This window comes from Sorex araneus, chromosome 2 (assembly GCF_027595985.1).
Source record: "Sorex araneus isolate mSorAra2 chromosome 2, mSorAra2.pri, whole genome shotgun sequence".
Taxonomy (NCBI): Eukaryota; Metazoa; Chordata; class Mammalia; order Eulipotyphla; family Soricidae; genus Sorex; species Sorex araneus.
Window position 1 is genome coordinate 266,724,296 of NC_073303.1, and position 12,831 is coordinate 266,737,126.

At 66.1% G+C, this 12,831-nt stretch overlaps 1 protein-coding gene across 3 annotated transcripts in view; it reads left to right on the forward strand.

Moving 5' to 3' along the window:
• SCHIP1 (schwannomin interacting protein 1) overlaps positions 1-12,831 on the forward strand; it is a 165,661-nt gene that overhangs the window by 98,380 nt on the left and 54,450 nt on the right. For 2 of the 3 annotated variants that reach the window (XM_055124918.1, XM_055124920.1), the window contains exon 2: positions 6,043-6,633. In XM_055124918.1, coding sequence (XP_054980893.1) covers positions 6,043-6,633 — 591 coding nt within the window. Of the gene's footprint in view, positions 1-5,805; positions 5,957-6,042; positions 6,634-12,831 lie in introns of those variants that run through there. The other variant, XM_055124919.1, reaches the window with a different exon arrangement.

Here is a 12,831-nt window from a genome sequence, read left to right on the forward strand (position 1 = left end):
ATTTGTCACGAGAGTTACATAAATTCTAATCTGAGCAATTATTCTAATGGAATTCTTAAACACCTCCGGAGTTATTCATTTGGAGTAAAATAAGCATGCGTAATTTGCTCTGTGTCGTAAAAGTATTAGCGTGTGTTTGGTGATTATGAAGTAATTGAAAACTACAAGTAGACACCAGGGCTTCAAGCCTTGCGGGGGGCGGGGATGGGGCGGGGCAGGGGGAGGCGCGGGCACCGTCTGGCCTGTGTGAGGCCCGGGGTCCGTCTCCAGCACTGCCCACAACAAAACAGAACAAAAGTGGGAAACAGTTTGAACGCTCACCTCCAGGCTCCTGTCCCTGGTCCCCCACGGTTAACAGGCAGCTGCATTTCCCCCGTTTGTAGACGGCATGAGCAGCCTGGGCCCTCCTTTCTTCAGCCCGAGGCTGTAATTTTCAGAAGCATCTCTTTTGACTGCCGTTATTCCACGAACACACCTCCCCGTTTGGTTAAACATCCCTCCCACCCGGTTCCGCTGTGCTGAGGCTGAAGCTAAATCAGAGCTATTGTGAGTGCCGCCATGTGCTTCGGGCTGGGCCCATCTCCAGGGCCGGCCCAGGACCGTCCGGGGAGCCGGCCTGGGGTCTGGGGTGCAGCTGCGCTAGCCTCAGGTACAACTTCTGTTTGTCGACTCAAAGACAGTTCATGTCCAAGGGTGCTGAGCGGCTTCTTCCCGCCACCCCCCGCCCCCAGGAAAGGGCTGCTGGCCGGCTGAGTGTGGGAAACACTGGCCCTGACCCTCACACCCTCACTGGTCATTTGGGTCCCTAGGCTGGAGCTTTCGGAGTAACTAGCCCCCCACGGCTGTCCCCCTCCTCCTGACTCTCTCTGAAGCTCAGGGCTGGAGGCGTGACCCTCTCTGCTAAGTCCAACGATGGCCCTGCCCCGGTGTCAGCGCAGATGTCTGTCCCATCAATTCTGGCTCCAGCTCTCATCCCTAAAGTACGTCTCTACGCCAGGGCCTGGGTCTCTACGCCAGGGCCTGGGTCCCTAAGCCGGGGTCTGGGTCTCTACCCTGGGGCCTGGGTCTCTACCCTGGGCCTGGGTCTCTACCCCGTGGGCCTGGGTCTCTACCCTGGGGCCTGGGTCTCTACCCTGGGGCATGGGTCTCTACCCCGTGGGCCTGGGTCTCTACCCCGTGGGCCTGGGTCTCTACCCTGGGGCCTGGGTCTCTACCCCGGGGCCTGGGTCTCTAAGCTGGGGCCTGGGTCTCTAACTGTGGGCCTGGGTCTCTACCCTGTGGGCCTGGGTCTCTACCCTGGGGCCTGGGTCTCTAACTGTGGGCCTGGGTCTCTACCCTGGGGCCTGGGTCTCTACCCTGGGGCCTGGGTCTCTACCCTGGGGCCTGGGTCTCTACCCCGGGGCCTGGGTCTCTAAGCGGGGCCTGGATCTCTACCCTGGGCCTGGGTCTCTACCCTGGGGCCCCAGCCACCACGGCAGTTCCAGGTGTGATGAGGCCTGGGTTCTGGGAATGCAGAGGCCCAGTGAAGAACTGCCAGGAGCTCAGCAGAGAAGATGAGCTGGTGTGCGGTGGTGGCGCCAACTTCCGGGAGAGGATGTGTGTGTGTCAAGGGGGTCGGTGCCCACTTGAGGTCGGACTCTTGGGCCAGCACAGTCCTCGCCTCAGAGGACGCGTTTCCAGCCAGGGCCCCGCAAGCCAAGTCCGTGGGCAGCGCTGAGCGGCCGCACAACTCCAGGGCCGCCACTCCTGTGCCCGGGGCCCCTGCTGGCTCCCGTCACGTGCCCTCTGCGTCACCTCCCTGCCCCTGCCCGGGTCCTCCCGCGAGGCCACGTCTGTCCTGGTTTCTGGTGGAGAAAAGAGGCCACGGAGCGAGCCTGCGGGTGCTGAGGGGGCGTCTGCCGTTCCGCTTGCACGGAGGCCGACGCGGGGACTAAATGCAGTTTGGGCTCGAGAGAGAACAGAAAGGAGACGCTAATGTTTCTTCTGAGGGACTTTTCCCCCGTTTTAAAGTTCAGCGCTATAAATGAAGGCAATTATTTTAGGTGTCTCTTGGTCCGTTCCCCAAAATACCCAGACACGAAGGCACAGGAACTAAGCCCAGCCCACCGGCTCCGCAGAAACAGGGACGAAGCGCCAGGCTCCGCGCCCACTCCGAGGCCCTGCCGGGTGGGGCTAACTCAGCCTCCAGAGACAGGCTGTCCCCAGAGGAGCCCGCAGAGACAGGCCCCCACCCCCGAAGGTGGCCCGAGGCCCTGTACGCTGAGCAGTCCACAGCGAGGAGGGTGGTTACCCAGCACGCGGTACCCGGATCAACCCCCAGCACCACAGGCGCAAGCCGGGAGCACCAGCGGTGCGGCCCCAAACACAGAACAGCCCAAGCAGCCTCCTGCCCTCCCCATCGCGCTCTCCTGCTTGTTCACAGGACAGCCCAGCCCCTCGCAGAGAGACAGGTCAAAGCTCATGTTCTGAGTACACGGCCCCCTCCCCCCGCCCCCCCCCCCACACACTGCGGCTGTCCCGGGGGTGGAGAGCAGACACACTCTGGGGCTGCAGTCAGGCCCTGACCTGAGGGACACGCAGCCTGGGGACGGGGAGGCTGGCCAGCAACCTCAGAGCCGCAGGGCCGCCCGGGGTCCTGGCTCACACCCTCACAGGCTCCTCAAGGGCCCCACAGACCCGTCCTGCCGCCCGAGGGCCTCCCAGAAGGGCCGGCGGGGGACATGAGTGAAAGCCTGTCTGGGGCCTGTCTCTGCTGTCCTCACACGGCCAACTCTCCTGCCTCGCCCACTGCCAAGGGAGCACTGAGTGAGGAGCACTGTCCTGAAGCCGCCTCTGCAGACACACGCAGGTTCACATATGATCACAACACTTGTATAACAAATGTTATACAAGTGTTTTCACAATGCACGCTTACACACACATCCATGCCTGCTCATACACGCACATGCTCACACACATGCTCACACACATCATACACTTACCCACACATCATACATCCACACTCACCCACATATATGCACGCTCGCACACATCATATATGCACGCTCACACAGATCATTCATTCACGCTCACACACATTCATACATGCATGCTCACCCACACACATCATACATGCATGCTCACCAACATACATATATGCATGTTCACACATATTCATACGTGCTCACCCACATACACATTCATACATGCACCCACCCATACTTTCATGCATACACATTCATACATGCACTCACACACATCATATATATGCACACTCACATGTTCATACATATGCATATACGTCCCCACACATACACTCACACATGCATTCATATATACATGCTCATCCACATTCCTACCCACATATGTAGACACATATGCACATTCCCACACACATGCATTCACACACACTCACATGCTTCATACACATGCCCACATATATATGGTCATAGTCACATTCAGACATATACACTCACACAACCTTATACACATATATACACTCACACCAACTCGCAGGTACACATTCATGTGTGTATTTGTACAGATTCACAGTGCACGTCCGCACACGCACGTTCACACACAGCGTCATTCACACTCACACGAACCCTCCTACACCACGGACACCTCGTGCATACCCACGTTCACTCACGTGTGCACCCACGGCCCCACGGCTCGGTGCCGTGCCCAGGCCACAGCGTGGGCCCCGGTCCCTTCTCGGACTCGTCTTGAAGTCACCGGAGACCAGGAGAGCTGGACGCTGGTCAGTGCACGGCCCTGGGATCCTGCCCAGTTCCCGTCCGGCCTCTGCGTCCACCCGTGGCCTCCCGTGAACAGCGCTGGGTCCCCTGCCCCCCCCCCCGGGAGGATGACATGACCCGTAACCAGCCTTAGCGCCCCCGGCAGCGCTGTCAGGGGCGCCTGCCCCCAGGGGATACTCCTGGCTCTGTGTCTGGGATCACTCCTGGCCGTGCTCGGGGACCAAACGGGCCAGCTGCACGCCAGCGAGCCGTCCCCCCCGCTGTCCGATGGCTCCGGCCAGGGCGGCCACTTTTGCCTGAATCGGGGCCGGGGTCCCACACACAGCTTGAGGAAGCATTTGCAGCCCAGCTATTCTCACGCGTGGCGAGGCCTGGCCTGGCCTGGGAGGGAGCCCAGTGGCCAGGGGCTGGCGGGGCACCGAGTGGGAGCAGCAGTGAGGAGCTGGGGCCTCTGGCTGAGTGATGGGTGAGTGGGGGCGAGGCAGCCACACGGGCCGCTGCCCGCTGGTCCCCACCAAGGCCTCAGTGCCAGGGTGCAGCTCTGGCTGATGGAATGTTCTGTGCACACGGCCCGGCTCCCTGCAGGGCGCTATGGGGAGCACTGTGACCAGAGTCCTCCAGGCTTCTCAGCTGGAGGCGGAGGCGGAGATAGGGGATGGGACACCTGAGGGAACCGTTGCTTTGCCCCCTATCCTGGCTGCCTGCTCAGGAGCTAAGGCAGACCCTGCGCCCGGGGCTGGGAAACCCCTGGCTGTGCCGCCCCCGCTAAATGCCTCTCTGAGAGCACTTTAGCTGGGCAGCGGGACTGGGGTCCTGATGGGCCCTGCCAGCCCAGGAAGCCAGTGAGTGTGCGTGTGTATGGTGTGTGTGTGTGCATATGTGTGTGCATGGTGTGTGTGTGTGTGTGTGTGTGTGTTTGTACCCAGCCCCCCACACTGCCAGCCCTTGCAGATGGGGCCCGTGCACACGTTACAGGAATGGCCTCCAGGGGCAGCCCCGGGACCCCACCTGCCAATCAGTCACGGAGTTCTGCATCCAGGAGTTTAAGGGTGCAGGCGAGTGCTGAACCCCTAGACAAAGGGTCTTCCCCCAAGTGCCCGTGGAGAGAGGACGGCAGGGGCAGCCACTTCCCCCAAGCAAGGCCAGCTGCCGCCCGGTGGGCCAGCCCGGGGTTAGGCCTCAGCCCGCAGTGGCCCCTGCTGACCGCAGAGCTGGCCCCGGACCAAGGCTAAGCCCACCCTCCTGACTCCTCCATTGCAACTTCCTCTGGGGCACGTGGGCACCTAAACCTGTAACCCCAGCGCCTCGCACCCAGGGGCCCCAGCACATCAGGGCCCAGCCAGGGATGGTTGGGGGGCGGCCAAGGTGCGGGTCCTGTCTGCTGGTTTGGGTGCTGCCCGGAGGAGGGGTTGCCAGCCCCCCCACCTGCCGCCCTAATCCAGAGAGGGTCTCTGTCGCCCTGCAGGCCTCCACCCCACCCCGCCTGCGCGCACGAGGCTCGGACCCCTTCCAGAGGATGCGGGGAGGCCCAGCAGAGCCCCACCCCAGCCTCTCTAAGGCCCTGGGGCTTCCAGGACCCACCGGCCCACACGCGCCTGCCCCCAAGCTGCGGGTCCCACGGCCCCAACTTGGAGGGGCCGCGGGACCTCGCACGTGGCGCCGGACCCTGGATGGCCCGCGTGGGATAGGGGACCGGGGGAAGGGGGGCGGCGGGAGGGTACCCAGCGCCCCAAGAGGGCATGCGGCGCGGCCCCCAACACCAGGGTGCGCCTGGGGGTCCCCACCACCTCCCCCGAACGCCGCGTGTGCGCCCCACGCCCCTCCCCGCGGCCGCCACCGCCGCCTCCGAGACCGAGCGCGTGGCCGCGCCTCTGGGCGGGGCCGGCTCGGGTCTGGGGGGGCGCCGGGAGCCGCGCGCCCCGAGGAGCGGGAGCGCCCCCGCCCGGGCCCGGGGCCGGCCAGGCGCGGCGGGGGCGCGGCGGGCGCGGCGGGCGCGCGGGGCGGAGCGCGGGGCGGGGCGCGGCGGGCCGGGGCGGGGCGCGGGCGGGCCGGGGGCGGCGTCGGCCCGCGAGGTGCGGGCTCCGCAGCCGCCCCCTCCGGCGGCCCGCCCCCCGGGAATGCACTTCCTCGGGGAAAGTGTGTGGGGCGCCCGGGGCGGGGTGCGGGGCGCTCCCGGCGCAACCTGCTCCCGAGCCCGGGGCCCCGCGGCCGCTCTGAGGGTCAGCGCGGGGCCGGCCGGCCGGGCGGGGGGCGCGGGGCGCGGGGCGCGGGCGGGGGGCGGCCGCTGACTCTCTGCTCCCCACAGGACTCCCGAGAGGATGGGATGGAGCTCGGCAGCGACGGCCGCAGCAGCGCCAGCTCGCGGTCCAACTCCGCCAAAGTGACCCCGTGCTCCGAGGGCCAGCCCGCGACGTCGCCGGGGGGCAGCCTGGACTTGGAGTCGGCGCTGGAGGACTATGAGGAGCCCTTCCCGCTGGACGCCCCCCCGGGCGCGGGCGAGTGGGCGCCGGGCGAGGACGGCGAGGACGGCGAGGACGAGCGCGCGGGCCGCGGGCGCCGCTGTCCGGCGCGGGGCCCGGGGCACGTGAGCGCGGGGACCCGCGGCGTGGGCGGCGGCACGCGGGCGCCCCCGGCTATGCGGCCCCCCGCGCCCAACGGCCACGCGCCCCCGCACGACCCCCGGGACCCGGGGCACAATGGCAACGTGGAGGCGGCGGCCGGCCGGCCCGGGGGCCCCCGCCGCGCGCTGCAGACGCCCGCGCCGGCGGACGGCGGCCCCGAGGAGCCCCCCGAGCCTCCCATGGACTGGGAGGCGCTGGAGAGGCACCTGGCGGGGCTGCAGTTCCGGGAGCAGGAGGGGCGCGACCAGGGCCCGCCGAGGACCAACTCCACCTCCGTAAGTTGGCGGGCGCGCGCGCGCGTCCCCGCCCCGCGCGGCCCCGCGGCCCATTCATCGCGGCGGGGGGAGGGGGCGGCGACTCACGGCAATGGAATGACCGGAGCCCGCCGGTGACTCACGCTCCCGGGCCGCGGCGTCGCGGCTTTGTGTCCCCCGCACCCCGCCCCGGGCGGGCGGGGGCGGGCGGGTCCCCCCGGCCGCCACCGGCCCCCGCGCGCGCGCGCGCCAGGGCGGATGCTCCGGTGTCACGAGGGCGACCGGCCGCGGGCTCTGCCCTTCCTCCTTCCAGAACCTACGCCTGGAGGTGGGCGGGTGGGAGATCTGACTCACTCCCCCTCCACCGGGGAATCCCTGCAGGTCGCGGGGTGGGAGGTGCTCCCGGCGCCCCGGTTCTGGAAGGCGAGACAGGGAGGGGCGCCGGAGGGGGTGGGGCGGAAGCGCATCAGCCGGACAGGTTGGCACGGGCCGGGCATCTGCCAGGGGCCCGAGGGGAGCAGAGAAATGACTTCAGAGGAAATCTTCCCTGCCTGCGGGCCGGGGCAGCGCCCTATTAATTGCTTTTTGGAGATGCAGGAGAGTTGTAATTCGGAGCCCGCACCCAGGGTCATACATGGGGCCTGGGGGCTCAGGTTAGCTGCTGCTTCTGGGGGGAGACGCAGAACCTTTCTGTCTGTCAAGTGTGATTTCCCCCCACCTCTGTGGGGCCTTGGGGCTCCAGGAAATTGGGAGCGTGCCCCGATGACCCCTGGAGGTGCGGTCAGCCCCCCGGGGAAGCTGGCACGGTTTCCACCCCGTCCTGGGCAGGCAGAGCCCTGTTGGGTGTCCCTGGAGAAAGCGCCTATTAAATTAACACACTCCTTTTAGTGCCAGCTGTTTGCCAGGCCCCTCGCAGACCCGAGTCTTCCCGTGCCAGCCGGCCCCATCTCTTGTTCTTGCAAATAGAAAATTTCCTTTTCCGGTGGGGCCTGCTTCTGCTCCCTGGATGCGGCGGTGACGGGGAGGGAAAAGGCGGGTTTCCGTCACGGTTGCCTGGCGTTGATGAATTCCGGGGAAATGGCATCAGCAGGTGCCCGGGCAGAGTTAGGCTTGTGACGGCAACCGTGAGCTCCTGGGGAGAGAGTTATTCCACAGCACCCCACCGAGCGCCCGTGAGGCGTGGGGTGCAGATGGGCTGGCCCAGGAACCGAAAAAAGGAATGACTCCTGACATCGTTCTGTCCCCAACACACACACACACACACACACACACACACACACACACACCGTGCTGTGAAGGCTTTTCCTGCCTGAGCAGCCTTTGAACCAAGGTGTCTCTGCATCTATGGACAGTTTGCCTGTTTGGGTTCCCCTCCCCGCGCTGCCCCCGTTCAGCGAGACTTAGGCAAGGACCCGTCCCCGTGTCTCCAGAGCACGTGTGTGTGTGCACAGGAAGGAGTGGTTGGGGCCTTTTTTTTTTTTTTTTTTCCTATTTGGGTCACACTCGGCGATGCTCAGGGCTGACTCCTGGCTCTGCACTCAGGGATCACTCCTGGTGGTGCTGGGGGGACCAGGTGGGATGCTGGGAATTGAACCCGGGTTGGCCAGGTGCAAGGGCTCCCCGCTGTGCTATTGCTCCGGCCCCCGCAGCGGGGCCCTTGAGGTTCCTATTGAGCGTCTCAGCCCCGGGCTGGCTCTGGGCTCCGAGAGGCCCGGAGCCCTGTCTCTCGGCGGCCGGGGCAGCAGTGGAATCCCGGTGGCCCTCTGTGAAGGGGGCCCCAGCAGAGCCCCTGGCTGTGGGCAGCTTGGATTTGGGACTTTGGGACTTTTGTCCTTGTTTTCTGGTTTTATGGGGCACTCGGGTGACACTGTCAAATGTATTTAGGGGCCGTTTCTCGTGCCGTGCCGTGCCTCGAGAGTCGGGTGTGGGTTGGACTGGGTGGGGGGCCCTGCTGGAGATGTGGGGTGAGAAGGGGCCACCAGCAGGAAGCCCCCAGGGACTGCCCTTTCCAGACGGTTCCAACCCTCAGGCCCCAGGCTGCTGCCCCCCCCCCCGCCCCCTCCCGCTGGTTTTCTTAGCTCTCCTCACAGCCTGTTAGTCCAGTGTTCATCTCCCCTGGCTGTCCCGGGCTTGCCCATTGACGTTGTTTATTTTGGGGTGCTGGGGGTCCCCAGGGCTGTACTCAGGTGTTTTGGAGAACTTGCCATGCCAGGGTTCAAGCCTACTTAGTCCGAGCTCATGCCGGACACACACACACACACACACACACACACACACACACACACACACACACACACACACACACGCTGGACACGCCCTGGGGCTGGTCTCTCCCCTCCCAGCCTGCTGCAGTGTCCTGGAATGAACGAATGAATGAGGCCATGGATGAATGAGTGAGGGAGGGAGCTAATGAGTGATGGAATAAGTGACGTGTATGAGCAGGTGAAGGACCTGCAGACTCTCGGCCCAGACCTGGCCAGTGCTCCCCTGTGGAACTGGGAGAGTCGAGCCCCCGAGAGAGCGGGGTAGGGGGGGAACCTCGGGGCCAGGGGAGGCCCTGAGAGCGGCCTGTGCCCTGCGCTGATGCCAGAGGGGCCGTTTCTTTGGACCCAGAAAGTCATGGGAAACGGTGAAGTTGGACGGGAAGGAAGAGGCGCCTCCATCCCGGGGGCCTCGGGCGCTCCTGCTCTCGTCTCCGGAGGGGGCTCTCCCTGGGCCCTGCATGGCCCCTCTGCAGTATCTCAGAGGAATCGAGGCCACACATGGACCCCCAACCGGCCCTCGCCAGGCCGGCTCCGAGCCGCCTTAGGCAATGGACTCTGAGGCCTTTAAGCCGCTTTCCTCTCCGGGGCGGGGCGGGGGCTGGGCCGCCAGATGCCCGAAGTGGGGTGTCCACGGGCCTGTGGGCGGCAGCCCCCCGCACGCCCAGACCCCCTCCCCGCTCCCTCAGAGGTCCAGCCCTCCCTGGGCCCTCGCAGCCAGCCCGTGTCCCTCCCGGGCCTGTGTCCCCTGGGCTCCTGTCCCGCCCGCTGTGTCGCCGGCCACGCTGAGTTTAGAGCAGCGTCCCACGTCCCCACTCACGACCCTCCGCACCCGGGAAGGTCTCCCTGAGCCCGGGAGGAGGGGTCAGGGCCACAGGGCCACAGCTCGGGCCACAGATCACGCGGCCCCTGGCCGTGAATCACAAAACAGTTTCGGCCCCTGCGCAGTGCCCGCCTGGCTCCGCCGCCCTCTGGGGGCCCCCAACTCTCCCCAAGTGAGGTCCCAGGTCCTCTCTTGGCTGTTTTGGGGACACACCGGGGGTGCCCTGTCTCTCTGGCTCTGCTCGGGGGCCCCGTGGGATGCCGGGATCAAGCGGGCGCCAGCACGATGCCTTCCTGCCCCCCCAGGCCTCTCTCGGACTCTCACCCCCTCCTCTCAGCCGGGCTCTGCAGGCCCTTTGCACTGGCCAGTCCTATGGCGGGAAACTCCCTCCCTGCCCGTCACTCCTCTGGGTTCTCCCTTCTTTTCTTTTGACTCTCCCAGCTGAGCAGACCGGGAGTTCACTGTGCCTGTGTGAGTGTGTGTGTGGGTGTGAGTGTGTGTGAGTGTGTGTGTGAGTGTGTGTGTGTGAGTGTGTGTGAGTGTGGTGTGTGTGTGTGAGTGTGGTGTGTGTGTGTGAGTGTGTGTGAGTGTGGTGTGAGGGTGTGTGTGAGTGTGTGTGTGAGTGTGTGAGTGTGGTGTGTGTGTGAGTGTGTGTGTGTGAGTGTGTGTGTGTGGGGGGGGGGGTGTGTGAGTGTGTGTGTGTGCACGCGCATGTGTACGCACGCTTACCCCTGAAACCGCTCCCTGCATACAGACCAGAGCATCTTGCCCCCAGAGTGTCCTCTTGCCACCCCCTGGCCTGGCCAGCTGGACGTGTTTCCGGCCCCTGCAGGTCGGTGGCATTGGCTGACGGGGGTGAGGCAGGGGGTTCGGGCGGGGAACCGTGCGCTGCCCTGTGGGGGGCCACCGGCTTGCTTCTCATGGTCGGGGACGGCCGTGGAAGAGCTGGGAGCGGGCAGACTCTGCCCCGCCTCCCTGAGGCCATGGAGGGGGCGTCTCAGCACGCCCTGGCCCTGGTCACTCCCACTGTCACTCTGTGCCACTGTGTTCCGGGGACCCCCGCTCCCCTCTCCCAGGGATGGGGAGACGCCCCCCCCAGGAGGGAACAGAAGGCCGGAGAGACGGGCCCTTGCCCTGCACATGGACGGACCCGGCTCGATTCCCAGCACCACAAATGGTGCCCTGTGCCCATCAGGAGGGACCCTGAGCACAGAGCCGGGAGTGACCCTGAGCACAGAGTCAGGAGCCACCCCTGAGCACAGAGGCAGGAGTGAGCCCCGAGCACAGAGTCAGGAGTCAGCCCTGAGCACAGAGCCAGGAGTCAGCCCTGAGCACAGAGCCAGGAGTCAGCCCTGAGCACAGAGTCAAGAGTCAGCCCGGAGCACAGAGCCAGGAGTCAGCCCTGAGCACAGAGTCAAGAGTCAGCCCTGAGCACAGCCAGGAGTCAGCCTGGAGCACAGTCAGGAGTGAGCCCTGAGCACAGAGCCAGGAGTGACTCCCGAGCACTGGTGGGTACTTCTACTCCCTGAGAAGAAAGAGGAAAAGAAGGTCCCAGCCCTCGCACCGGGGCCGGCACAGCAAAGTCCCTTTTGCTCCCCAGGGCCTCCGCCTCAGGCCTGTGTCTTGCCTTTCTCATCGCTGCGTTTGGAGGCCGGGACAGGTGTGCTCGCTGGTTCCCTTAGGGATGGGCGCGGTCACTGCGAGCAGCCGGCCCTCTGACCCCCTGCAGCTCGGGCCACAGTGCTCCCTTCCTCCCAGCCACGCTCTGCTGACGCGGCCGGAGTGGGGGTTGCCCAGGGTCAGCCCCGAGAGTCACCCTCCACGTCAGGTGTCCCTCGCGGAGCCTCCAGGGTGGCCTCCCCTCCCCTCTGACCCGGAAGTGCTTCCTTGCCGCCTTTGCCGCTTTGCAGGTGTCTGTGTGTGTTTTGGTTTGGGTGAGGGGTGAGGTGTCGCACCCCCCCCCCCGGGCTCGGGCTTACTCCTGGCTCTGTGCTCACGGTGACCCTGCAGGTGCTCAGGGGAGATCAGGCCGGGGGCACTGTGCCCCCACTGTGTCCGCCCCCACATTCCTGAGGATTTGGGTCGAGGGTCTGCACAGAGACCCTGCCCAGGCCCCGGGGCCTCCCGGACAGCGGGGCGGTCTCCCCCCTCGACCGCTCGCCCGCCCCCTCCCCGGCTGAGCTCCGGTCCTGCCGGCCCCTTCCTGTGTGCTCCGGCCCAGACGTCCCCGCGGGCCCCTCTCTGCGGCACCCCAGGGCCCCCGCAGGGGCACCAGGCAGAGGCCGGCCCAGCGCTGGCTGAGGGACCTGACCCGACCGCCGGGTTCTGGTTCCGGCGTGTCAGCAGCCTCGCGGCAGCCCGGTCTCTGCTCTGCACCCCCGCACTCCCGGCCCCCCGCTCTCAGCCGCGCCCCCGCCCCCCGCCCCCCAGGCTGCCGACCCCGAGCGGCCCCCGGCACTCCCCTACATGCCCCCACGTCTCCGTCGGGCCCACAGGGGCGGACGTCAGCCCTGGACACCGTCCTCCCCTCTCTGCCTGCTGCTCCCCCTCCCGCCCTGCCCCGCGCCGTCCGGGGTCTCACGCCCCGTTCCACAGAAACTCCAGAACAGACGGCCCGGGATAGCCGCCTCCCTCCCAGCCCTCCAAAGGGCTCCCAGCTGGACGGTCAGTCGCTGTGTCCCGGAAGGGCTCCCAGCTGGACGGTCAGTCACTGGCCCCGGAAGGGCTCCTAGCTGGACGGTCAGTCACTGGCCCCAGAAGGGCTCCCAGCTGGACGGTCAGTCACTGGCCCCGGAAGGGCTCCCAGCTGGACGGTCAGTCTCTGTGCCCCGGAAGGGCTCCCAGCTGGACAGTCAGTCACTGTGTCCCGGAAGGGCTCCCAGCTGGACGGTCAGTCACTGGCCCCGGAAGGGCTCCTAGCTGGACGGTCAGTCACTGGCCCCAGAAGGGCTCCCAGCTTGACGGTCAGTCACTGGCCCCGGAAGGGCTCCCAGCTGGACGGTCAGTCTCTGTGCCCCGGAAGGGCTCCCAGCTGGACAGTCAGTCGCTGTGTCCCGGAAGGGCTCCCAGCTGGACGGTCAGTCGCTGTGTCCCGGAAGGGCTCCCAGCTGGATGGTCAGTCGCTGTGTCCCGGAA